Genomic DNA, 19,938 nt, shown 5'->3' with positions numbered 1-19,938 from the left:
CATTTTTTTAACAGTAGTATTTGCAATTATGTAGTAAACCTGATCACCCTGTAAATTCATTCTAAAATCTGAACAACTTGACAAGAATTTGAATTATTCAACCAGCATTGGCCTTAAAGTGTACACTGTTCAGAAGCAAGGCCCCTTCTAAGATGATATATGAGGTGTGAGGGACGGTGAATACATAAGTGAAAAGACAAATGGGGAGGGGTTAGAGACGAAAGAAGAATATGGTGTGTGTGTGTGTGTGCGCGCACACGCGCATGTGGGCGGTGGGAGGAGGAGCGGAAATGTGAAAGGAAGAGCCAGCCAGGATTTGGTGTGACGCCAGAGGGGAATGGAAGGCATGTAAGGGGAAGGAGGGTGTTGGTGTATGAGAAATGAGAGGTGGACAGATTTGAGTGTGAGGAAAGGGGAATGGACAGTCTGTGAGAAGAGGGGATGCAAGGAGAGGAGGGGGTGGATGGGACAGTAAGTGAGGGGAAGGAGAGGTAAGGGTGTGAAGTGAAGGGGAGAATATGGGTTGAGAAGGGATGCCGGGTGGGAGGGAGAACAGCGATCTGTGTGAGAAGAAAGGGAATGGGGGAATACGAGGAGAAAAAAAATGGGACAATGTGAGAGAAGAGGGAAGTACAGGGAGGGTTTAGAGAGTATGAGGGGAGGAAGGAACGTCACTGAGTAGTACTAACCATTTGGCGCTGGAAAGGCAGCATTTATTGTTGACATTTTATTGCCAAGAGAAGATAGCAGTGGACTGCCCTCAAATCAGATCTGACACTTGACAACAGTGAAAAATATGAAATTTCAGCATTTGAAATGACAGGTTTTCAATAGTCTTGTCGTTACGGAGAATGAGGTTCTGGGTGAGTTGGTGCAGCACTTTCTCAAGTGAGCAATTACTGTAGTCACAGTGCATCTTTTGGAGAGAGCTGAATTTAGTCCACTTACTTTTACTGAGATAACAAGGTGTAGAGCTGGATGAACACAGCAGGCCAAGCAGCATAAGTGGATCAGGGAGGCTGACGTTTCGGGTCTTGACCCTTCTTCAGAAATGGCTTTTCTGAAGAAGGGTCGAGGCCCGAAACGTCAGCCTTCCTGCTCCTCTGATACTGCTTGGTCTGCTGTGTTCATCCAGCTCTACACCTTGTTATTCTCAGATTCTCCAGCATCTGCAGTTCCTACTTTCTCTGAAGCACTTACTATTACTAATTGGTGTAGATGGTATCAAGTTAGACCCATCCAGTGAATCAGTGACTATTCCATTAGATTCATGGACTGAAAGTAGTAAAGGTAGAAAAATACATTGAGAACCAGGTGGAGAGTCACAATGCCTTGCTGTGGTTCCGTAATGTTCATATGATTTGACCAGGTAAATACTGTAAAAGTTATTTCAGGTGATGTGCATAACAGTGCTAAGCCCAGCATCTATTTCCCATCTCTAATTTGGAGAAGATGATGATTAGCTGCCTTCTTGACCCACCTCAATCTTATAGGTATATTACCCCCACCATAGAATGTTGGTGAGGCTTTATTTTGCGTGATGTTTATTGGCTGCTATTTCTACAGCAGAAGTGTTACCTGCTTTCTTATCCATGCTGTCCCATTCCTGGTGATGGTTGGCAATTCATGTGAGTTTTAAATGGCTTTTCTCCATCTCATTAAGATAATATGTGGCCTCCTCTTGATAAATCCTCATGTGCACTGTTATCCCACCAATAAATATCTGAAACTAAGAATCTAATGATGACCGTGAATCCATTGTCCATTGTTGGAAAATCCCATCTGGTTCACTAATGTCCTTTAGGGAAGGAAACTGCCATCCTTACCTGGTCTGGCCCACATGTGACTCCAGACCCACAGCAATGTGGTTGACTCTTAATTGCCCTCTGGGCCATTAGGGATGGGCAATAAATGCTGCGTAGCCAGCGATGCCCTCATCCTGTGTATGGATAAAGAGGAATCAAACACATTTTACAGATGTGTTTTTATAAAACGTGTAGAAAATAATATGGTGTTTTATGTGCTGAAAACATTCAGTAAAGGTGCCTCATAATCAATTAGACCTGAAATAACAATGGTGAATCCTGCCGTATGGTGGATATAAATAAGTTGACAAGTAGATAAGCAGACCGAAGGGTCATTACTGTTTTTATCATCATCTGGATTTGTTGTTTTGTGGTTTATGTGATCTGAGGTACAATTTTATTTTTGTAAATTAGGGATGTCCACAGTATTGGCCAGAAGAGGGGACGCTTCGATATGGGCCAATTCAAGTTGAATGTATTTCTTGTTCAATGGACTGTGATTTGGTCAGTCGGATCTTCAGGATATGTAATCTTACCAGGGTAAGTGTAAATGACAACATATTATTATAGGAACTGTAGATAAGGAAGTACCTTTATAATCAATTTTATTATACACAAAATTTCCATTTGTTCAAACTACTGATGTTCTCATCTTCCCTTCCTACATTTGAAGACTTCCAAACAAAAATGTGCACCCTGTTTACCTGAAAACATAATGATTTGAAAATGTTCACTTGTGCCATGAAAAGCTGAGCATGTGCCCAGGAAGCTTACTTGAAGAAAAGAGGGTGCAATGCAGGAGTATAATTTTTTTTGTTCATTCATAGGATGTAGGCTTCACTAGCTGGGTCACTATATATTATCCCTGCCTAGTTGCCCTTTAGAAGATGGTATTGAACTACCCTCCTGTACCACTGTAGTCCATTTGCAGTAGGAATACCCATAACCCTGTTAAGGAGAGAGTTCCAGGATGTTGACCCAGCGACACTGAAAGAATCAGGATGTGTTTCCAAGTCAGGATGTTAGGTGACTTTTAAAGGAACGTTTAAGTAGTGGTATTGCCGGTTATCTGCTACGTTGTCCTCTGAGATGGTAGTGATCATGGGTTTGTAAGCAGTTTTTCAGGAGCATTGGTGAATTTCTGCAGTATATTTTGTGGATTGTGCATGTGGCTGTTACTGTACATCGGTGGTAAAGAGAGTCGTGTTTGTGGATGTGTTGTTAATCGGCAGGCTGCTTTGACCTGGATGGCATCTAGCTTTCTTAACTGTTTTTGAAAGTTATCTCATCCAGGCAAGTGAGAAATATTCCATCATATTCTTGACTTGTGCTTCGGAGATTGTGATCAGGCTTTGGAGAGTTGGGGGATGAGTTACTTATTACAGGATTTCTAGCTTTTGACTGGCTCTTTTAGCTTCAGTATTTATATGGCTAGTTCATTTCATTTTCTGGCCGGTGGTAACCCCCAAGATGTTGATGGTGGAGGATTTAGGGATGGTAATGTCAAGGGACAGTCGTTAGATTTTCTCATGTTGAAGTTTTCATTGCTTGGTATTTGTGTGGCATGAACATTACTAATTGCTTGTTAGCCCTTATCTGAACATTGTCCACATCATTTTAGGTTTGTACGTAGACTGCTTCAGTATCTGACGAGTTTTGAATAGTGCCGAATGTTGTGCAATCATCAGCAAATATCCCAATTCCTAAATGAATTAAATCCTTAATTTAAGTTTACATTTTATTCCATCTTTTTTATTAATTTGGGTTGTAACTGTTACTGATAGAGTGACAACTTACAACTAATAATGCAATTTGGCCTCATTCAATTGAACATTCACTTTTAAGTGTATTTGTCTATAAATCATCTGACAATTTCCAAACAAGATTAATTGATGATGATGAATGCACTGCTGAATGATTTGGTGAGGTTCTGTTGTCTTGTTTTCACATGGACGTAACATTTTCTGTTACAAAGCTGTTTTATCTTGGCTCCTAGAGTAGCACTAGGTTGAAAAGACACTATAATCATTAAACAAATTGTGCGTTTAGAATCGCCCTCCCGTCTATGTCACTTTATGAATTTAAACTGTAAATTATTTATAGAACAATTAATGTCGCACTGCAGTTAATTCTTCTGAAATATTGTCACATGGGATTTTCAATCTACGTTTTCTATCTACATATACATTTACAATAGCTTGAATAATTCACATGGAACAGATGTGAATATGTTAGCTTACAGACCAGTCATGGTTTTTCATAAAAATTGTAACCAAAATTGTCGGTTAATACACTTAACACAATTTGATATTTTAAGTGAGCTTGATTATATAAGAATATGACAGTTATAATTTATGGAATGATGCAGCATACAAAATATCAATCAATGCACTGGCAATGTGTAGTTTTACAACTCCAATATCCATTTGGTATTATCCCACGTGCATAGCGGGCAGCACAGTGGCTAGCTGTGCTGCTTCACTGCGCCAGGGAATCGGATTCAGTTCCAGCCTTGGGCAACAGTCTTTGTGGAGCTTGCACAGTAATGTGCATGTTAGGTGGATTATCAATGGTAAATGTGAGATTACGGGGGTAGGGGGATGCTCAGTCTGGGTGACATGCTCTACAGAGAGTCAGTGCAGATTCTAAGGGCCAAATGGTCTCTTTCTGCACAATAAGGCTCCTATGTCCTGGGTAGTACTGTCCCTGAGAATGAAATTGCTCCATATGGTTGGAGGGTATTTTAATGGGTCAATCACCCATTGTCAAGGTTCTTTATTTTCCAATGATTCTGGAGTAACATTGGCAGCATTGGTTATATAGTCTGTTCTTTTAGTTAGTCAGTACTAAGTTTGGGGATATGTCAAATGTTCAAACTGTTTTTATTGTCTTGTAACGAGATATAGAAACATAAAATGATTAACTGAGTGTGTTTTCTAACACTTTTTCATTTCTGTATGAGTTAGTTAGACAACCAGAAATTTATGTATTGGACACTATTTTAAAGAAATGTTGTAGGTTGAGAAGATGGGAGACTGACATGTAAGGTTGGTTCAGTCTATCTCTCAACACTACTGTGGAACAAATTACTTTTCCAGTTGTTCCCAGGTTCTCTGCCATGAACATACCTGATTGCATGGACTATGTAATGAGGGGAACATAAAATTTTGGAAGAGACATAAACTCCAGTGCCACAAAACATTTGACACATCTGAACATTTTTACAGTAATATATGTTTTCGTTGCTTCTCATTGCCTTCCTTTCCGCCTCTTTTCCCCATGTTCTTATCTGGCAGAGTTTGAACTTTGTAACACGATTCAGTAGAATTATTTAATGTCTAGGACTCAGCCTGCTGTGCTGCATTCAAGTCCTTTTCTGGTCTATCCACAACCCAGCGCTTTAATTACCTGTAGTTTTTAAAAATTTGACTTGAATATGTGGTGGTCACAACAAGTCAGTATTTATGGCTCATCCCTAATTGTGAGCAAAACATACCTTGAGCTGATTGGTGAAATTCAATCGATACATAGAATTAATTAAGATATCGGTTCCTCAGTATGTGCAATATAGCTGGTTAATCTCAAAAATTAAGAGAGATTGGGGCAGTTGTTTTATCCTATCAAATTTGCTTAACACAAAAAAATGAATTTCTTGGTACTTAGCTCCTTGGATTCAAATTTATAATTTGTTTCCCAGTGAATGGAATCCAGTTGATTCATTTTATCAATTGTGATTCACTAATTTGAATCTAGAGAATCAATTTCAATATGTCGCTAAATCTGATTAAACAGATTTTTTTTTGGTCTTATTGAAGTGCACAGCAAATTGGTACATTCCTATATTGTTGGACCAGGGAAATTGTAGGAGTATAACACATGCTTGAAACAAGTTCTGTTTTGGAATTTAGTCCTGGGATTTAGATTGCATTCTCAGCAATTTTTGTAAATGAATTATTCAAATTGAAGGCCACAGCATCTTTATAATCTGTGGTAATCTAACATAAACCCTCTGAGAAAAAAAAATTGTGCGCATACAACAAAGCAGGCAAATGCTGCTGAAAAGTGGGAGTCTTGAAGACATTTTTAAGTCTTGTAATTTGCTTTAATACATTTGTTACTGATTAATTTTGCAGAGCTGAATTAGAAATGTTTAATTTACCAAAATAGAGCTATAATTTTTAATCAAATATCGAATACAATTCTAATCAACAATCTTCATTTGTTCTATAAATTGTATGACTGCCCTGTAGCATGAGTCTGTTTTACAAAGTCTTCCATTCAAGAAAGTGAACAAAGGAATTTTTTTTGAAGTTTTTTTTAAAGTGAGAAACATTCAACACCATTTTAATAAAAAAAGGGTAAAACCACTGGTTTGATAAATTGGTATAGCAAGAGTAATGTTGAAGCTAGAACTGTTTTAGATCAGAATGGCAAGTCAAGGTAGCATGCTGAGAAGCTGGAGTTGGAGCTGAAATATTGCTTTCACTCTATTGAAACAGAATGAATAAGTTATTTTTGTATGAAAAGTGACAGTGTAAAAGGTAACAGTCTCAATGGAATAGAGAGACAAGAAAAAGAAAATAAACCATTGATACGTATGAGCTATTGGGATGCATGATTCTTGACAGATAAATCACTCTTTATTGATTATGAAAGTCCTAAACCAGAAGTCAGCATCCATAGAATTGTTCACATGCAAAATCTAGGTGCTGGAATTCTGAAGTAAAACACACAAAATACAGTGAAACCTCATTTTTATTTCTGTGTTGACAAGATATTTACCTTAGCATCACATACCATTAAGACAAGACATTTTTCCAGATTATGAACACTTGAATTTCCGCTCAAGGATGATAAATATTGATTGCAAGCTAGTTTTTAAAAAGAATGTGAGGGAGAAAATAATAAAATGCAGTAATGTTGGATCAGAGAAGTTTCTTTTCGGGTTCTTTTAAGTGAACTGAATGCCGAGCTAATGACATCACAAAGAAGTGAAGATCATTTTAAAATGTATTTTAAAAAAGTCATCCAGACACTGGTTTGTTTTTTCCTCGAGGCAATAATGGTGTCCTTTAATGCAGTTGCTGATTATTTGATTGCAGTTTAATACCACATTGTACTGTTGAATTTCATGTATTGTGTGATGCACTGTTTAGTCGTTCGAATGAGAGAAAGCTTTGGTTTGACTTATTGAGAAATTTCAGCAGCAAAAGAGGGTTTGCATGGAAAACTGTTTTATTGGAATAATTTGCAATGGAACTATAGTTTCTGCAAATTTTTACTTCACTTTAAACAGCAGACTTTACGTGGAGAAGAAATTTTTATTTGAGTCACGTGACCATCTGATATCTCATGAGTTACATGTAGTAGTTCAGTGTCTCTGCAATGATTGTGCAGTGGTCATGTTTCTAATAACATCACAGACACATTCAAACAGATATGTAATAGATATAGTGATGACGCTGAGATCAAGCAGATTTTACCCTTCCCCCTCACCACTGGCTGACTCGGTCCATCTGGGTTGACTGAGCCTATACTCAGTAGAATTGAGAAGCATATGGGGGGATCTCATAGAAACATATGAAATGCTGATGGGACTGGAGAGGCTAGATGCAGGAAGAATGTTCCCGATGTGAGGGAAGTCCAGAACTTGGGGGTCCCTGTGTAAGAATAAAGGGTAAGCCATTCAGTACTGAGATGAGGAAGAAATTCTTCACTTGGAAAGTTGCAAACCTGTGAAATTCTCTCCCTCGGAAAGCTGTTGGAGCCAGTTCATTAGAGAGATTTAGGTGAACATAGTCCTTATGGCTAAAGGCTCAAGGGGTATGGAGAGAAAGCAGGAGTAGGATACAAAAATTGCATTATCGGCCATGATTATGCTGAATGGTGGTGCAGGCTTGAAGGGCCGAATGACCTACTCCTCCTATTTTCTATGTTTCTATCAGCTTTTGGCCTTCAGGACTCAGCCAACTTGGTTACTAATGATGTGACCAAGCTAGAGTTGGTAATGCATATTGAAGTCCCCTATCCAGATTACACTTTGTACCCTTGCTACCCTTGGTATGTCCTCCAACTGGTGTTCAGCATAGACAAGGTCAGTAGTTAGTAATCAGCACGAAATTTCCTTGAACATGCTTGATCTGGCATTAATGCCATGAGATGTCACAGAGGCCAGAGTCAGTATTGAGGAGCATCTCTTTCCCAGCTTTGTATGCTACTTTGCCACCTCTGGTCAGTTTGTCCTGCTGGTCAAACAACATATATTCAAGGACAGTGACAGTGGTCTCTGGGACATTGTCTATATATACATAAAGTATGGTTCCATTGAATATGACACTGTCAGGCTGCTGCTTGGTTTCTCTGTGAGACAGTTCTTCCAATTTTGGCACAAACCCCCAAATGTTACGAAGGAGGACTTTGCAGGGTCTAGGTTAACTATTGTCATTTCAAGTGCCTATATTGATGTTGAATAGTCCATCCAGTTTCATGCCTCACTTCAGGTTTTGTAGCATTTTGAAACAGTTGGTTTTCAAGTAATTTCAGAGGGCAGTTTACACAGTCAGCCATGTTTCTGTGGGCTTGGACTGACGTGCAGACCAAACAAGGTAATGATGGTAGATTTCTTTTCCTTATGGACATTTGTTAACAAGATGCATCTTTAGGGCAATCTATGATGGCTGCATGGTTGTCGTTAGATCATCTTTGAATTCGAGTTTTTTTAATTCAGTTCAAATTTCACCATCTGTTGTGATGGGATTCAAACACGTCCCCACATTAGCTTGGGCCTCTGGATTACTAATTCAGTGACATTAGCACTGTGCCCCCCCCCCCCGCCAAAGGATATTCTACTGTCTTTATGGATTATACTTTTGTAGTAACGAACTGGTGATTACAGTTTCATGCACGGTATATCACATGGTGACTTCCTATGAACTAATTACACCGGATATTCTATTGTCCACTTTTGAAATTTTGACTTTCGTGCAATCCAGTGAGCAGTTATTCCACACAGCTCAATGTTGCATTACAAAGTCTGTGACCTAAACCATTACTTGTGAAACACTCAAGCTATGTACAGTAAGGGATTGATCATTCTAATTAAAAACTAGACTGAGTAGTTTCTTCCCCTAATTGACATTAGTAATCCAAAACCACTTTATGAATTGATGGGAAATTAATCTGGATAAATTACCATTATACAACCTAAAGTGCCTAAAAAGCTAATTTCTAAGACATGTATGGTTTTGAAACTTGAGCACATGCTGAATAAATCTTTGATGTTTTGAAGCTATAAATTTTCAGTTTTTTTCAAAAAAAGCATCTGTTTGAAATTGACCAAGTGATTTAAGATTGTCTACAGATATGTCAGAAGTGACATTAGCAGTTTTGCCTACTTCTGTCCCTAAGTGAGAATAGTTTGCAAATGTAATGAAGTGATAAGTAATGTCCATTGGCTGTCTGAGAAATTATCAGCGGTCAGCAAGGAGCTTTCTTCATTTGATTTGATTGTATTTGATGTTTAATAAAACAATGTGTATTGAACTGAGTGGACTGAAAAGCTAATACACCGTTATCTGACTATTTATGATTTAAACCTACTCTTAGAAGTAGGAAGCAGGTGCATCTTTCCGAAGTTTGCTTCTTTAAATGTATAATTGGGGTCTGATGATTTTTTTTGGCCTCAAGTGTAATTTTGTCTTAGGCATATGTCAGGAAGCCACAATAGCTCCTCTGCCAAAGTAAACAGTGAGAAAGGTAGGATCAGAAGATGCACAAACTGGAAAGTTTCAAACTCCCACGCTCCGGACTTCGCGTGGCAAAGTTGGCTTTGGTGCACGCCGGTGGCTTCCTGTCTCTCTCAGTTACTTTCTAACACCATTTTGGATGGGCATCTGACCCAGGATGTGCAGATTCAGCCTGGATGTTTAAATCATCTGGGCCTTATGCTGCTGAAATTAGGAGTACTGAGCATTTAGCCAGCCCTATTCTCAATTAAAATTTTCTCCAGTGTAAGTAGTGATGAAAATGATGCATTGAAAGGTTTAATTACTGTGAAGGTCATTGGGACCTGATCTATTCCTATAAAATACTTAGAAGGTATGTTGCCAGGCTTAGTCTTGCCAATGAGTGATGCCCTGAAAGAAAATCTTAGGAAAAGTAAATCATAGTAAAATTGTCGCAAGCCATGAATAGTTCACTTCATAAAGTAAAATGTTTGGACCAAAAATTTATTTTAAAACTTTTAGTTTGGCTTGGATGAGCACATTTTGCTTACTTTCCAATAAGCAGACTTTAAAAAGATCTTTCCATTTGTCACAGCAAGGTCCATTTTTCCTATTCCCACATATTCTGGATTTAACAGTAAGAAGTGAAGTTCCTATGACTTTGTATGATTTCCACCAGCTGAATGTTTATCTGATGCATAAATGCTTATGTTTCCCTAATTGGTAACTAAGCTTAAATATTGTGGCATTCAAAAATCCAACAAGTATTTTATTATATTCAACCATTATATGCATTCATTACATTCACAAGCACATAGGTATGTGGGCTGACGATAAACTATTAGATTAGGTCAGAGCAGAATGACAGAAGCAATGTAAGCAATGATAAAGAAAGTGTGAGGAACTAACTTTTCTAATACACATTTTCTGAATTTTTTTTAAGTACTTCTCATCCCAATTAACATTGTTTGGAAGTTAGGAAAGAGCTTTCTATTTATAGAGTCATACAGCACTGGAGGGTTTGAGTTTGGTCCAACTCGTCCATGCCAATCCGGTATCCTAAACTGAACAAATTCCATTTGCCATAACCCATAAACCATAACCCTCTAGTTTTCACTTCCCCAGCCCTGGGAAAAAGACTATATGCATTCATCCTATCCGTGCCTCTCATGATTTTACATACTTCAGTTAGGTCCATCTTCATTCTCCTGTGTTCCTAGGAATAAAGTTCTGTACTGGCCAACCTCTCCCTATAACTCAGGCCTGCCACATCTGGCAATTTCCCCTTATAACTCGAACCCTCGAGTGCTGGCAACATCCTTGCAATTTTTTTTCTGTACCCTTTCTAGTTTAGTAACGACCTGCCTATAGCGGGGTGACCAGAATTGTACGCAGTATTCTAAAAGTGGCCTCACTAATATCTTGTACAGTCACAACTCCTGTGCTTAATGCTCTGACCAATGAAAGAAAGCATGCCAAACACCACCTTCACCACCTTGTCTAAATTATTCCAACACCACTCTACATTATTAGCATCATTGACACGTGACCTGGAACTTTCATACACTGGTGTGAGAAATGGTTAAAAAAATTCAGAAAATATGCATATTAGTGAGCAGAGAAGTCAATTCCTTTCATTGCCTTCTTCATTACATTATGTCTTACATAAAGATAAAGCAATACAGACTAGATTGAATTTATCAATATTTGGGAATATCGGCTTAATAAAATTTTGGGCATGTTGCACCTGCTGTATCTTTTGGAAGAACTATCATAAAGCATTACATTATGAACAGGATCATATTGCCAGCTGCTGTAGCACAATTATAAAGTAAAATGATCAACTACAATAGGCAAATGTAATCTGATCAAATCAAAATGTTTAGACAGCATCCAGGCTTTGCTGTTGAGATATTGTAGTGATCAGGTTCTCTTCATAAGATTATGTACATATGTTCTATTAGCCCACTCTAATGCAAGATTATCAACAATCTAATGATGATGGTGCAGGGTTCATGTCACGAGACTAGTAATGCTGAAGCCTAGGCTAATACTTTAAAGATAGGCATTCATATCCCACCGTGGCAGCTGATGGAATTTCAATTCAAGTAATGTGTCTGGCAATGAAAGGTTACCTCAGCTATTATGATCATCAATCTGTTCTCAATTGCCATAACATCCTCAATTGTTCATCAAGCAAATTGGCTGTTCTTACCTGGTTTGGTGACTGCAGAATGATACAAATGTGGTTCACTTTTAACTGCCCTCTGAACTGGCTCAGCAATGCAGTCAGTTTAAGAACAATTATGCATGGGTAAAAAATGCTGGCCTTTCCAGTGACACCCACATCCTGCTTAAATTAAAAAAAAACACACAGAACTAATTTAAATATTTTTCATTGTTAATTTTTGATAGAAATTGGTTTGTGCCCAGATTCAGCCACAAGTGGAAAACACAAACCACCATGGCAAATCTGATGCATAAGTAGGCACTTAAAAAAAAAATTGGCCCTCTGGCGTCATGGCCCCAGAGCAGAAGTGGGCCATTTGCCCCATCGAGTCTGCGCTGCCCTTTAATAGAATATGGCTGATCTGATAATCCTCAACTCCACTTTCCTACCGTTTCCCCGTAGCCTTGATTCCCTTACTGAATTAAAATCTGTCGAGCTCGGCCTTGAATACACTTAACCACCCAACCTCTACAGCCATCCAGCCGGAAAATCTTCCACAGATTCGCTGCCTTTTGGTCCTAGATTCTCCCACAAGTGGCAGCAACCTCCTGTACACCTACCTTATCGAGCCCGCCTAAGAATCATGTTTGTTTCAATGAAGTCAACTCTTTCTTTTCTAAACTCTGAGTGAACTTCTTTGGACTCCAACACCTGTACATCTTTCCTTAGATAAGGGGGCAAAGTCTGCCCTAGACCAATTTTATTGCTGCCAGTGACACTGCAGGTTTCAGCCAGACTGGAGGCTTGGCGAGTAATGTTGTAGTTGTATAGAACTTTAGTTAGGCCACATTTGAAATGGCAGATGGAGGTTAATCCAGGCACATGTGAGGTGATGTATTTTCGAATAGCTAATGCAGCAGGGAAGTATACAGTAAGTGGAAGAACCCTTGCGAGCATCAACATACAAAGAGATCCAGACGTGCAGGTCCACTCTTTGCTGAAAGTGGCAACCCATGTGGGTAAGGTGGTAAAAAGGCATACAAGCATGCTTGCCTTCATCGATTGGAGCATAAACTCTAAAAACTGGCATGTTGCAACTGTAAAGAACTTTAGTTAGGCTGCATTTGAAATATTGTGTAGAGTTCTGGTCACCACGCCACCAGAAGGACACGGAGGCTTTGGACAGAGTACTAAAACGTTTTACCAGGATGTTGCCTTGTCTGGAGAGTTTTAGCTGCAAAGAGAGATTGAACAAACTTGGTTTATTTTCACTTAAAAGTTGAAGCATGAGGGGTGGCCTGATAGAGGTTTACAGAATTATGGGACACATCGATAGAATTGTTAGAGTCTTTTTCCCAGGGTAGGAATGTCAATTACTATGATACATAGGTTTTAGGTTTAAAGGAGATGTGAGAGGCGAGTTTTTTTTATACAATGGGTAGTAAGTGCTTTGAATATGCTGCCAGAGATAGTGGTGGAGGCAGATAAAATAGCAATGTTTATGAGGCATCTTGACAAATAACTGAATAGGCAGGGAATAGAGGGGTTTGGATGATATAGAGGCAAAAGGTTTTCACTTTAGAATGGCAACTTGTGTCAGCACAGTTTTGATGGGGCAAAGGGCCTGCTCCAATGCTGTGTATTCTTTTTCCTTATTCTCTGCGGTTGTATAATTTTATTATAGCAAAACTTTCCTTCGTTTATGCTTTATTCCCTTTGAAGTAAAGCCAGGCTTCCTGATTGCCTGCTAAACTTGTATGCTAGATTTTATGATTTAAGCTTGAGAGCTCCCATATCATACTGTGCTCAGCTTTCTGCATTTAAATAATAAGCTCCTCTTATTCTTCCTGCCAAAGTACATAACCTCACAATTCTTCACATTATATGCCACCTGCCAAGTTTTTGCCCACTCACTCAACCACATATATTCCTCTGCAGACTCCTCATGTCATCCTCACCACTTGCCTTCCTTTCCATTTTTGTGTCATTAGCAATCATGATAATAGCACACTCGCTTCCTTCATCCAAGTCATTCAGATATTTTGTAAAGATTTAAAGAATGTAATTTTTTAAAAAAGCTCTTTCTGCCCGCTTTCTTTCAAATATACATTTACCCACAATGGTTATTTTTCTCCCTTTCTTGGGTTAATCTTTTGAGTTTTTAAAACTTTGCTAATCCTCCAGCTTACGACTAATCTTTTCCACGTCGTATATGTTGTTTTCTTTTCTTTCAGTTTGTTGCTAGCATGCCAAGCATAGTGAAACAGGCTGGCTGTGCACTGATTAGGAAGAAGAGGACTGCCACTTAAAATGCCAGCTGAGAGTCCAGGATTGGTTGGATGGCCTGGCTGAAAGGGAGGTGATTAAGAGAGAGCAGGGGCTAAAATTGACTTGCAGTTTTAGGTGGATGCCAGGAAGCCTAACCGATTCAAGTAAATGTTTAATATAAAACAAAAACTTGTTTTGCCTGCATTTCTGATGGTAGCCTTTAGTAGGTCTTTCATGCGTAACAGAAAATGGAGTGGCATGGTGGCTCTGTGGTTAGCACTGTCTTTGTGGAGTTTGCAAGTTCTTTGCATGTTTGCGTGGGTTTCCTTCAGGTGGCCCGATTTCCTCTACAGTCCAAAGATGTGCAGGTAAGGTGGATTGGCCATGGTAAATTACTCCATTGTGTCCAGGCATGTGTAGACCAGGTGGATTAGCCATAGGAAACACAGGATGAAAGGGATCATCCAGGTGGGATACTCTTCAGAAGGTCCATGTGGACCTGTTAGGCCGAGTGGCCTCCTTCCACACTGTAGGGATACTGTGAAAGCTCTTGAGGAACTTAACATGTCTGGTAGTTTTTGTGGAGAAAGAAAAACAATTATCATTTCAGGTCCTGTTTTCCCCAAAGGCCTAATTATAGATCACTGATTCTGCTGCCATTCTACTTTAATCACACGTGCAGGAACTTGAAGATTCTCATATGCATATGCAATGGGTCACTGATATACTGGCTTTAACTGCAGATCAAAGACCAAAAATAATGTAATAAACTACTTGACTTACTGTCTCCCAAAACCTGTTCACCAAGATACACATTGGGAATGTGGTGGAATACCGCCCCCCGCCCCCCCACTTGGATTTTTGCAGCTCTAACAGCGTTCAGGAAGTTCAACCAGATGCAAGCCTCAGTTGATAATGGGGACTGCAGATGCTGGAGATTCCAAGATAATAAAATGTGAGGCTGGATGAACACAGCAGGCCAAGCAGCATCTCAGGAGCACAAAAGCTGACGTTTCGGGCCTAGACCCTTCATCAGAGAGGGGGATGGGGGGAGGGAACTGGAATAAATAGGGAGAGAGGGGGAGGCGGACCGAAGATGGAGAGTAAAGAAGATAGGTGGAGAGAGTGTAGGTGGGGAGGTAGGGAGGGGATAGGTCAGTCCAGGGAAGACGGACAGGTCAAGGAGGTGGGATGAGGTTAGTAGGTAGCGGGGGGTGCGGCTTGGGGTGGGAGGAAGGGATGGGTGAGAGGAAGAACCGGTTAGGGAGGCAGAGACAGGTTGGACTGGTTTTGGGATGCAGTGGGTGGGGGGGAAGAGCTGGGCTGGTTGTGTGGTGCAGTGGGGGGAGGGGACGAACTGGGCTGGTTTAGGGATGCAGTAGGGGAAGGGGAGATTTTGAAACTGGTGAAGTCCACATTGATACCATATGGCTGCAGGGTTCCCAGGCGGAATATGAGTTGCTGTTCCTGCAACCTTCGGGTGGCATCATTGTGGCAGTGCAGGAGGCCCATGATGGACATGTCATCAAGAGAATGAGAGGGGGAGTGGAAATGGTTTGCGACTGGGAGGTGCAGTTGTTTTTTGCGAACTGAGCGGAGGTGTTCTGCAAAGCGGTCCCCAAGCCTCCGCTTGGTTTCCCCAATGTAGAGGAAGCCGCACCGGGTACAGTGGATGCAGTATACCACATTGGTAGATGTGCAGGTGAACCTCTGCTTGATGTGGAATGTCATCTTGGGGCCTGGGATGGGGGTGAGGGAGGAGGTGTGGGGACAAGTGTAGCATTTCCTGCGGTTGCAGGGGAAGGTGCCGGGTGTGGTGGGGTTGGAGGGCAGTGTGGAGCGAACAAGGGAGTCGCGGAGAGAGTGGTCTCTCCGGAAAGCAGACAGGGGAGGGGATGGAAAAATGTCTTGGGTGGTGGGGTCGGATTGTAAATGGCGGAAGTGTCGGAGGATAAATGCGCATTATCCTCCGACACTTCCGCCATTTACAATCCGACCCCACCACCCAAGACATTTTTCCATCCCCTCCCCTGTCTGCTTTCCGGAGAGACCACTCTCTCCGCGACTCCCTTGTTCGCTCCACACTGCCCTCCAACCCCACCACACCCGGCACCTTCCCCTGCAACCGCAGGAAATGCTACACTTGTCCCCACACCTCCTCCCTCACCCCCATCCCAGGCCCCAAGATGACATTCCACATCAAGCAGAGGTTCACCTGCACATCTACCAATGTGGTATACTGCATCCACTGTACCCGGTGCGGCTTCCTCTACATTGGGGAAACCAAGCGGAGGCTTGGGGACCGCTTTGCAGAACACCTCCGCTCAGTTCGCAAAAAACAACTGCACCTCCCAGTCGCAAACCATTTCCACTCCCCCTCCCATTCTCTTGATGACATGTCCATCATGGGCCTCCTGCACTGCCACAATGATGCCACCCGAAGGTTGCAGGAACAGCAACTCATATTCCGCCTGGGAACCCTGCAGCCATATGGTATCAATGTGGACTTCACCAGTTTCAAAATCTCCCCTTCCCCTACTGCATCCCTCAACCAGCCCAGTTCGTCCCCTCCCCCCACTGCACCACACAACCAGCCCAGCTCTTCCCCCCCCACCCACTGCATCCCAAAACCAGTCCAACCTGTCTCTGCCTCCCTAACCGGCTCTTCCTCTCACCCATCCCTTCCTCCCACCCCAAGCCGCACCCCCCGCTACCTACTAACCTCATCCCACCTCCTTGACCTGTCCGTCTTCCCTGGACTGACCTATCCCCTCCCTACCTCCCCACCTACACTCTCTCCACCTATCTTCTTTACTCTCCATCTTCGGTCCGCCTCCCCCTCTCTCCCTATTTATTCCAGTTCCCTCCCCCCATCCCCCTCTCTGATGAAGGGTCTAGGCCTGAAACGTCAGCTTTTGTGCTCCTGAGATGCTGCTTGGCCTGCTGTGTTCATCCAGCCTCACATTTTATTATCTTGCAAGCCTCAGTTGTCTGTTTGATCAGCAGCCCACCTTCACCATAAACATTCACACCCACCACTAAAGGTGCCCTGTGGCTGCTACATGCACTATCAGTTAAATGCACAGCATCATCCTTTGAAGCCTTCTTTGGAGAACCTTTGAAAACCACAATCTCTACTGCCAAGACTGATTTCAGCAAGCACGTGGGAACTACAACTCTGCAATCCTGATTTGGAAGTATGTCAGTGTTTCACCATGGTTAATAAGTCAAAGCCCTGAACTCCTCACCTAATGGCACTGTGGATGAACCTGTAATCATTGTGCACCAAGAAGGTGTCATGGCACCGTCTTTAATTTAGTGCAACTGGAGATCAATTTAAAAATCCTGACCTTCCCAGCAACATCCACATTCCATGAATAACTATTAAAAAGGGAGTAATTTTCGGCCGTTGACCTCTGACTGCAAGGGGTCCAAACCAGTATGGTTGTTTGCATGTGTTGGTTCAAAACGTGCTGACTGATACTCCATATTGGAACTGTTGATGGATGGTCCAGTTTCTGGACTCTGACCCCTAATCTGAATTGCCACTTGCACGTGTGCTTTTTTTTAAATCATGCTCATCTTTTATACAGTATGTATTAGTTGTACTGTGGGTTTAACTTACAACAAACCTATGCACAAATTTTCATCCAAATTCATTTCTGAATAAAATTCTGGTTTGTTCACTGTGCAGTTTCCAGCATATAGCAAACCAGTGAAAACGGGTGCCTGCTCAGCGTTATAGAAACAGTTGTGTGGAAATATGGTACCTCACTCTTCCTTAGATTGTAAAAGAAAATGTAGGCAGTCAAAAGGTTTTATTTTGAAATGTTAAGTTGGGGATTTAATCAGGATTATATTTCTAACTCAGTTTTGTTCACCCTTGGTAGACTCTCAAAGAGTGTGTAATATAGGGGCAGGATGTTGGGTATGGGTCTGAAAGGGCTAGTACCGCGGAGTGTTACGAGCACAATCCACTGTGATGATATCTTAATGATTTGTGGGCAATCCAGGGTGGGATGTCAAAGGAGTAAAAGCTAATATCCAACTAGGCTCTGTAACAATGCCTATCATAGCCTTGTAAATTGTAACTACACGCTTACATGCAATAAACAACTACTTGTTCAATTCAAGAATCTTTTCTGGTTCAACTAGAAAGTGATTTTCCTGTTTTACGACAGGCCAAGCAGACCCCGCAGATCCCAACACTTAGAGGCGATTGTGGCAGTAAGCCCACTGTAGGATGATTAGGAGACTGTGTTAGGGCCCATCCATCCATCCATCCGTATTGAGAAAGCTATTGTTTATCTTCGGAGGCCTACCATTAATGACCCAAACACAGGAGTTCAAAACCCAAATGGTAGCTGGGAAATTTAAATTCAAGCTCATTGAATAACAGCTCAAGTAAAAAGTAGCAGTGAACTTGAAACTACCACTTTTTTTTGGTTCACTGACAGTATTAAAATGGGGTAATCTGCCCAAATAGCCGGTATGTATGTCAGTTCCAACCCACACAAGGTGGTTTATTTTTTAACCGCCTTTGGACATGGTTGAGTAAGCCACTTGATTACCCAGACCACTAAGATAATGTGCAGTCAGCAGCACGTATACGGCAGACACTCGAGATTGAAAAGGTGTTGGGGGCCAAAGATGGATAATAAATGCAGCCCTTGTCAGCAACTCCATAATTGATTTTTTTTTTAAAGGAACTTGTGACAGACATTATTCCACTCACAAAAACTGCAGGGAAAAAATGATTTATTGGAAACATATGTACAGAAATGCAGTTAGTTATTCTCAAAAGTGAAACAAGCCTTGTTGATAACAGCCAGTTATTAGTTTTTATATTGAAGCTAGTATGTCCATGTCTGTTCTTTGTTTAATCCTTCAGCCACAAGAAGGTTATCTCATGGTGCAACAGTTCCAGTACTTAGGATGGGCTGCTCACAGGGAAGTACCTGCCTCAAAGCGATCATTTCTGAAGTTAATTCTTCAAGTTGATAAGTGGCAAGAAGAATGTGATGAAGGAGAAGGGCGCACCATTATTCACTGTCTGTAAGTAATGTAATTAAGATACACCATGGATATGGGTCCCATGTGTTTACGTACACACAGCTACTATTGACAATGCACTTGCTCGCACTGTTGTAACTGTTTGTATTTACCAGATGTCTTTAACTCAATCTAGATGTAATGGTACCTATATTTTATGTCTAACTCTCCTTCAGTGTGGAGGCCTGTGATAAGTTGTCAGCAGTGTGCAAGTGCAAAAGCACCTTATCAGTGTCTCTTCTGTTAAAGGAACATTTATTGAAAGGATGAGTTTAACCCTTTATTCCTTCAACTTGTGTTTAAATGTTTATCCATATGTGCATGGGGCGTGTACATATTAAAAGATAGCACACAGCTTGAGCTTTATTACAAAAACAAAGGTTTTCTACTCTTTCTAATGATGGCAAGGTTCCAATCAGCTACTTCTGTAGATAATTTCCAATCAAAATGTCACACATTTACTCACTCAAATCTCTATCCAACAATGTTCACAGTCTGCAGTCTAGATTAGTACACATGATTATATTATCCAGTCATGTCATCACATAGAGTCATAGAGCTGTACAATATAGAAATTGACCCTTTGGCCCAATTCATCCAAATTAACCAGACATCCTAAATTACTGCTGTCCCTTTTGCCAGTGTTTGACCCATATCCCTCTAAATGTTCATTACCCATCCAGATGCATTTTAAATGTTGTAACTGTACCAGCCTCTTCCACCTCCTCTGACAGCTCATTCCAGACCACACCACCCTCTGTGTGAAAAAGTTGCCCCTTGGGTACCTTTTCAAATCTCCACACCAGCCCCCCACCTCCAACATATGCCGTCTAGTTTTGGACTCGCCTGCCCTCGGGTAAAATGTGACAATTCGCCCAGACCATGCCTCTCATGCTTTTATAAACTTTGGTAAGGTCAC

The 19,938-nt window shown here is 41.1% G+C and overlaps 1 protein-coding gene across 7 annotated transcripts in view; it reads left to right on the top strand.

The window, feature by feature from the left end:
• ptprk (protein tyrosine phosphatase receptor type K) overlaps positions 1 to 19,938 on the top strand; it is a 609,799-nt gene that overhangs the window by 576,665 nt on the left and 13,196 nt on the right. For all 7 annotated transcript variants that reach the window (XM_048530889.2, XM_048530888.2, XM_048530884.2 and 4 more), the window contains 2 exons: positions 2,220 to 2,345; positions 18,859 to 19,022. In XM_048530889.2, the coding sequence (XP_048386846.1) occupies positions 2,220 to 2,345; positions 18,859 to 19,022 (290 nt within the window). The remainder of the gene's footprint in view (positions 1 to 2,219; positions 2,346 to 18,858; positions 19,023 to 19,938) is intronic.

Source organism: Stegostoma tigrinum, chromosome 4 (genome assembly GCF_030684315.1).
Source record: "Stegostoma tigrinum isolate sSteTig4 chromosome 4, sSteTig4.hap1, whole genome shotgun sequence".
NCBI classification, from domain to species: domain Eukaryota; kingdom Metazoa; phylum Chordata; class Chondrichthyes; order Orectolobiformes; family Stegostomatidae; genus Stegostoma; species Stegostoma tigrinum.
This window is presented reverse-complemented; position numbering and strand designations above follow the sequence as displayed.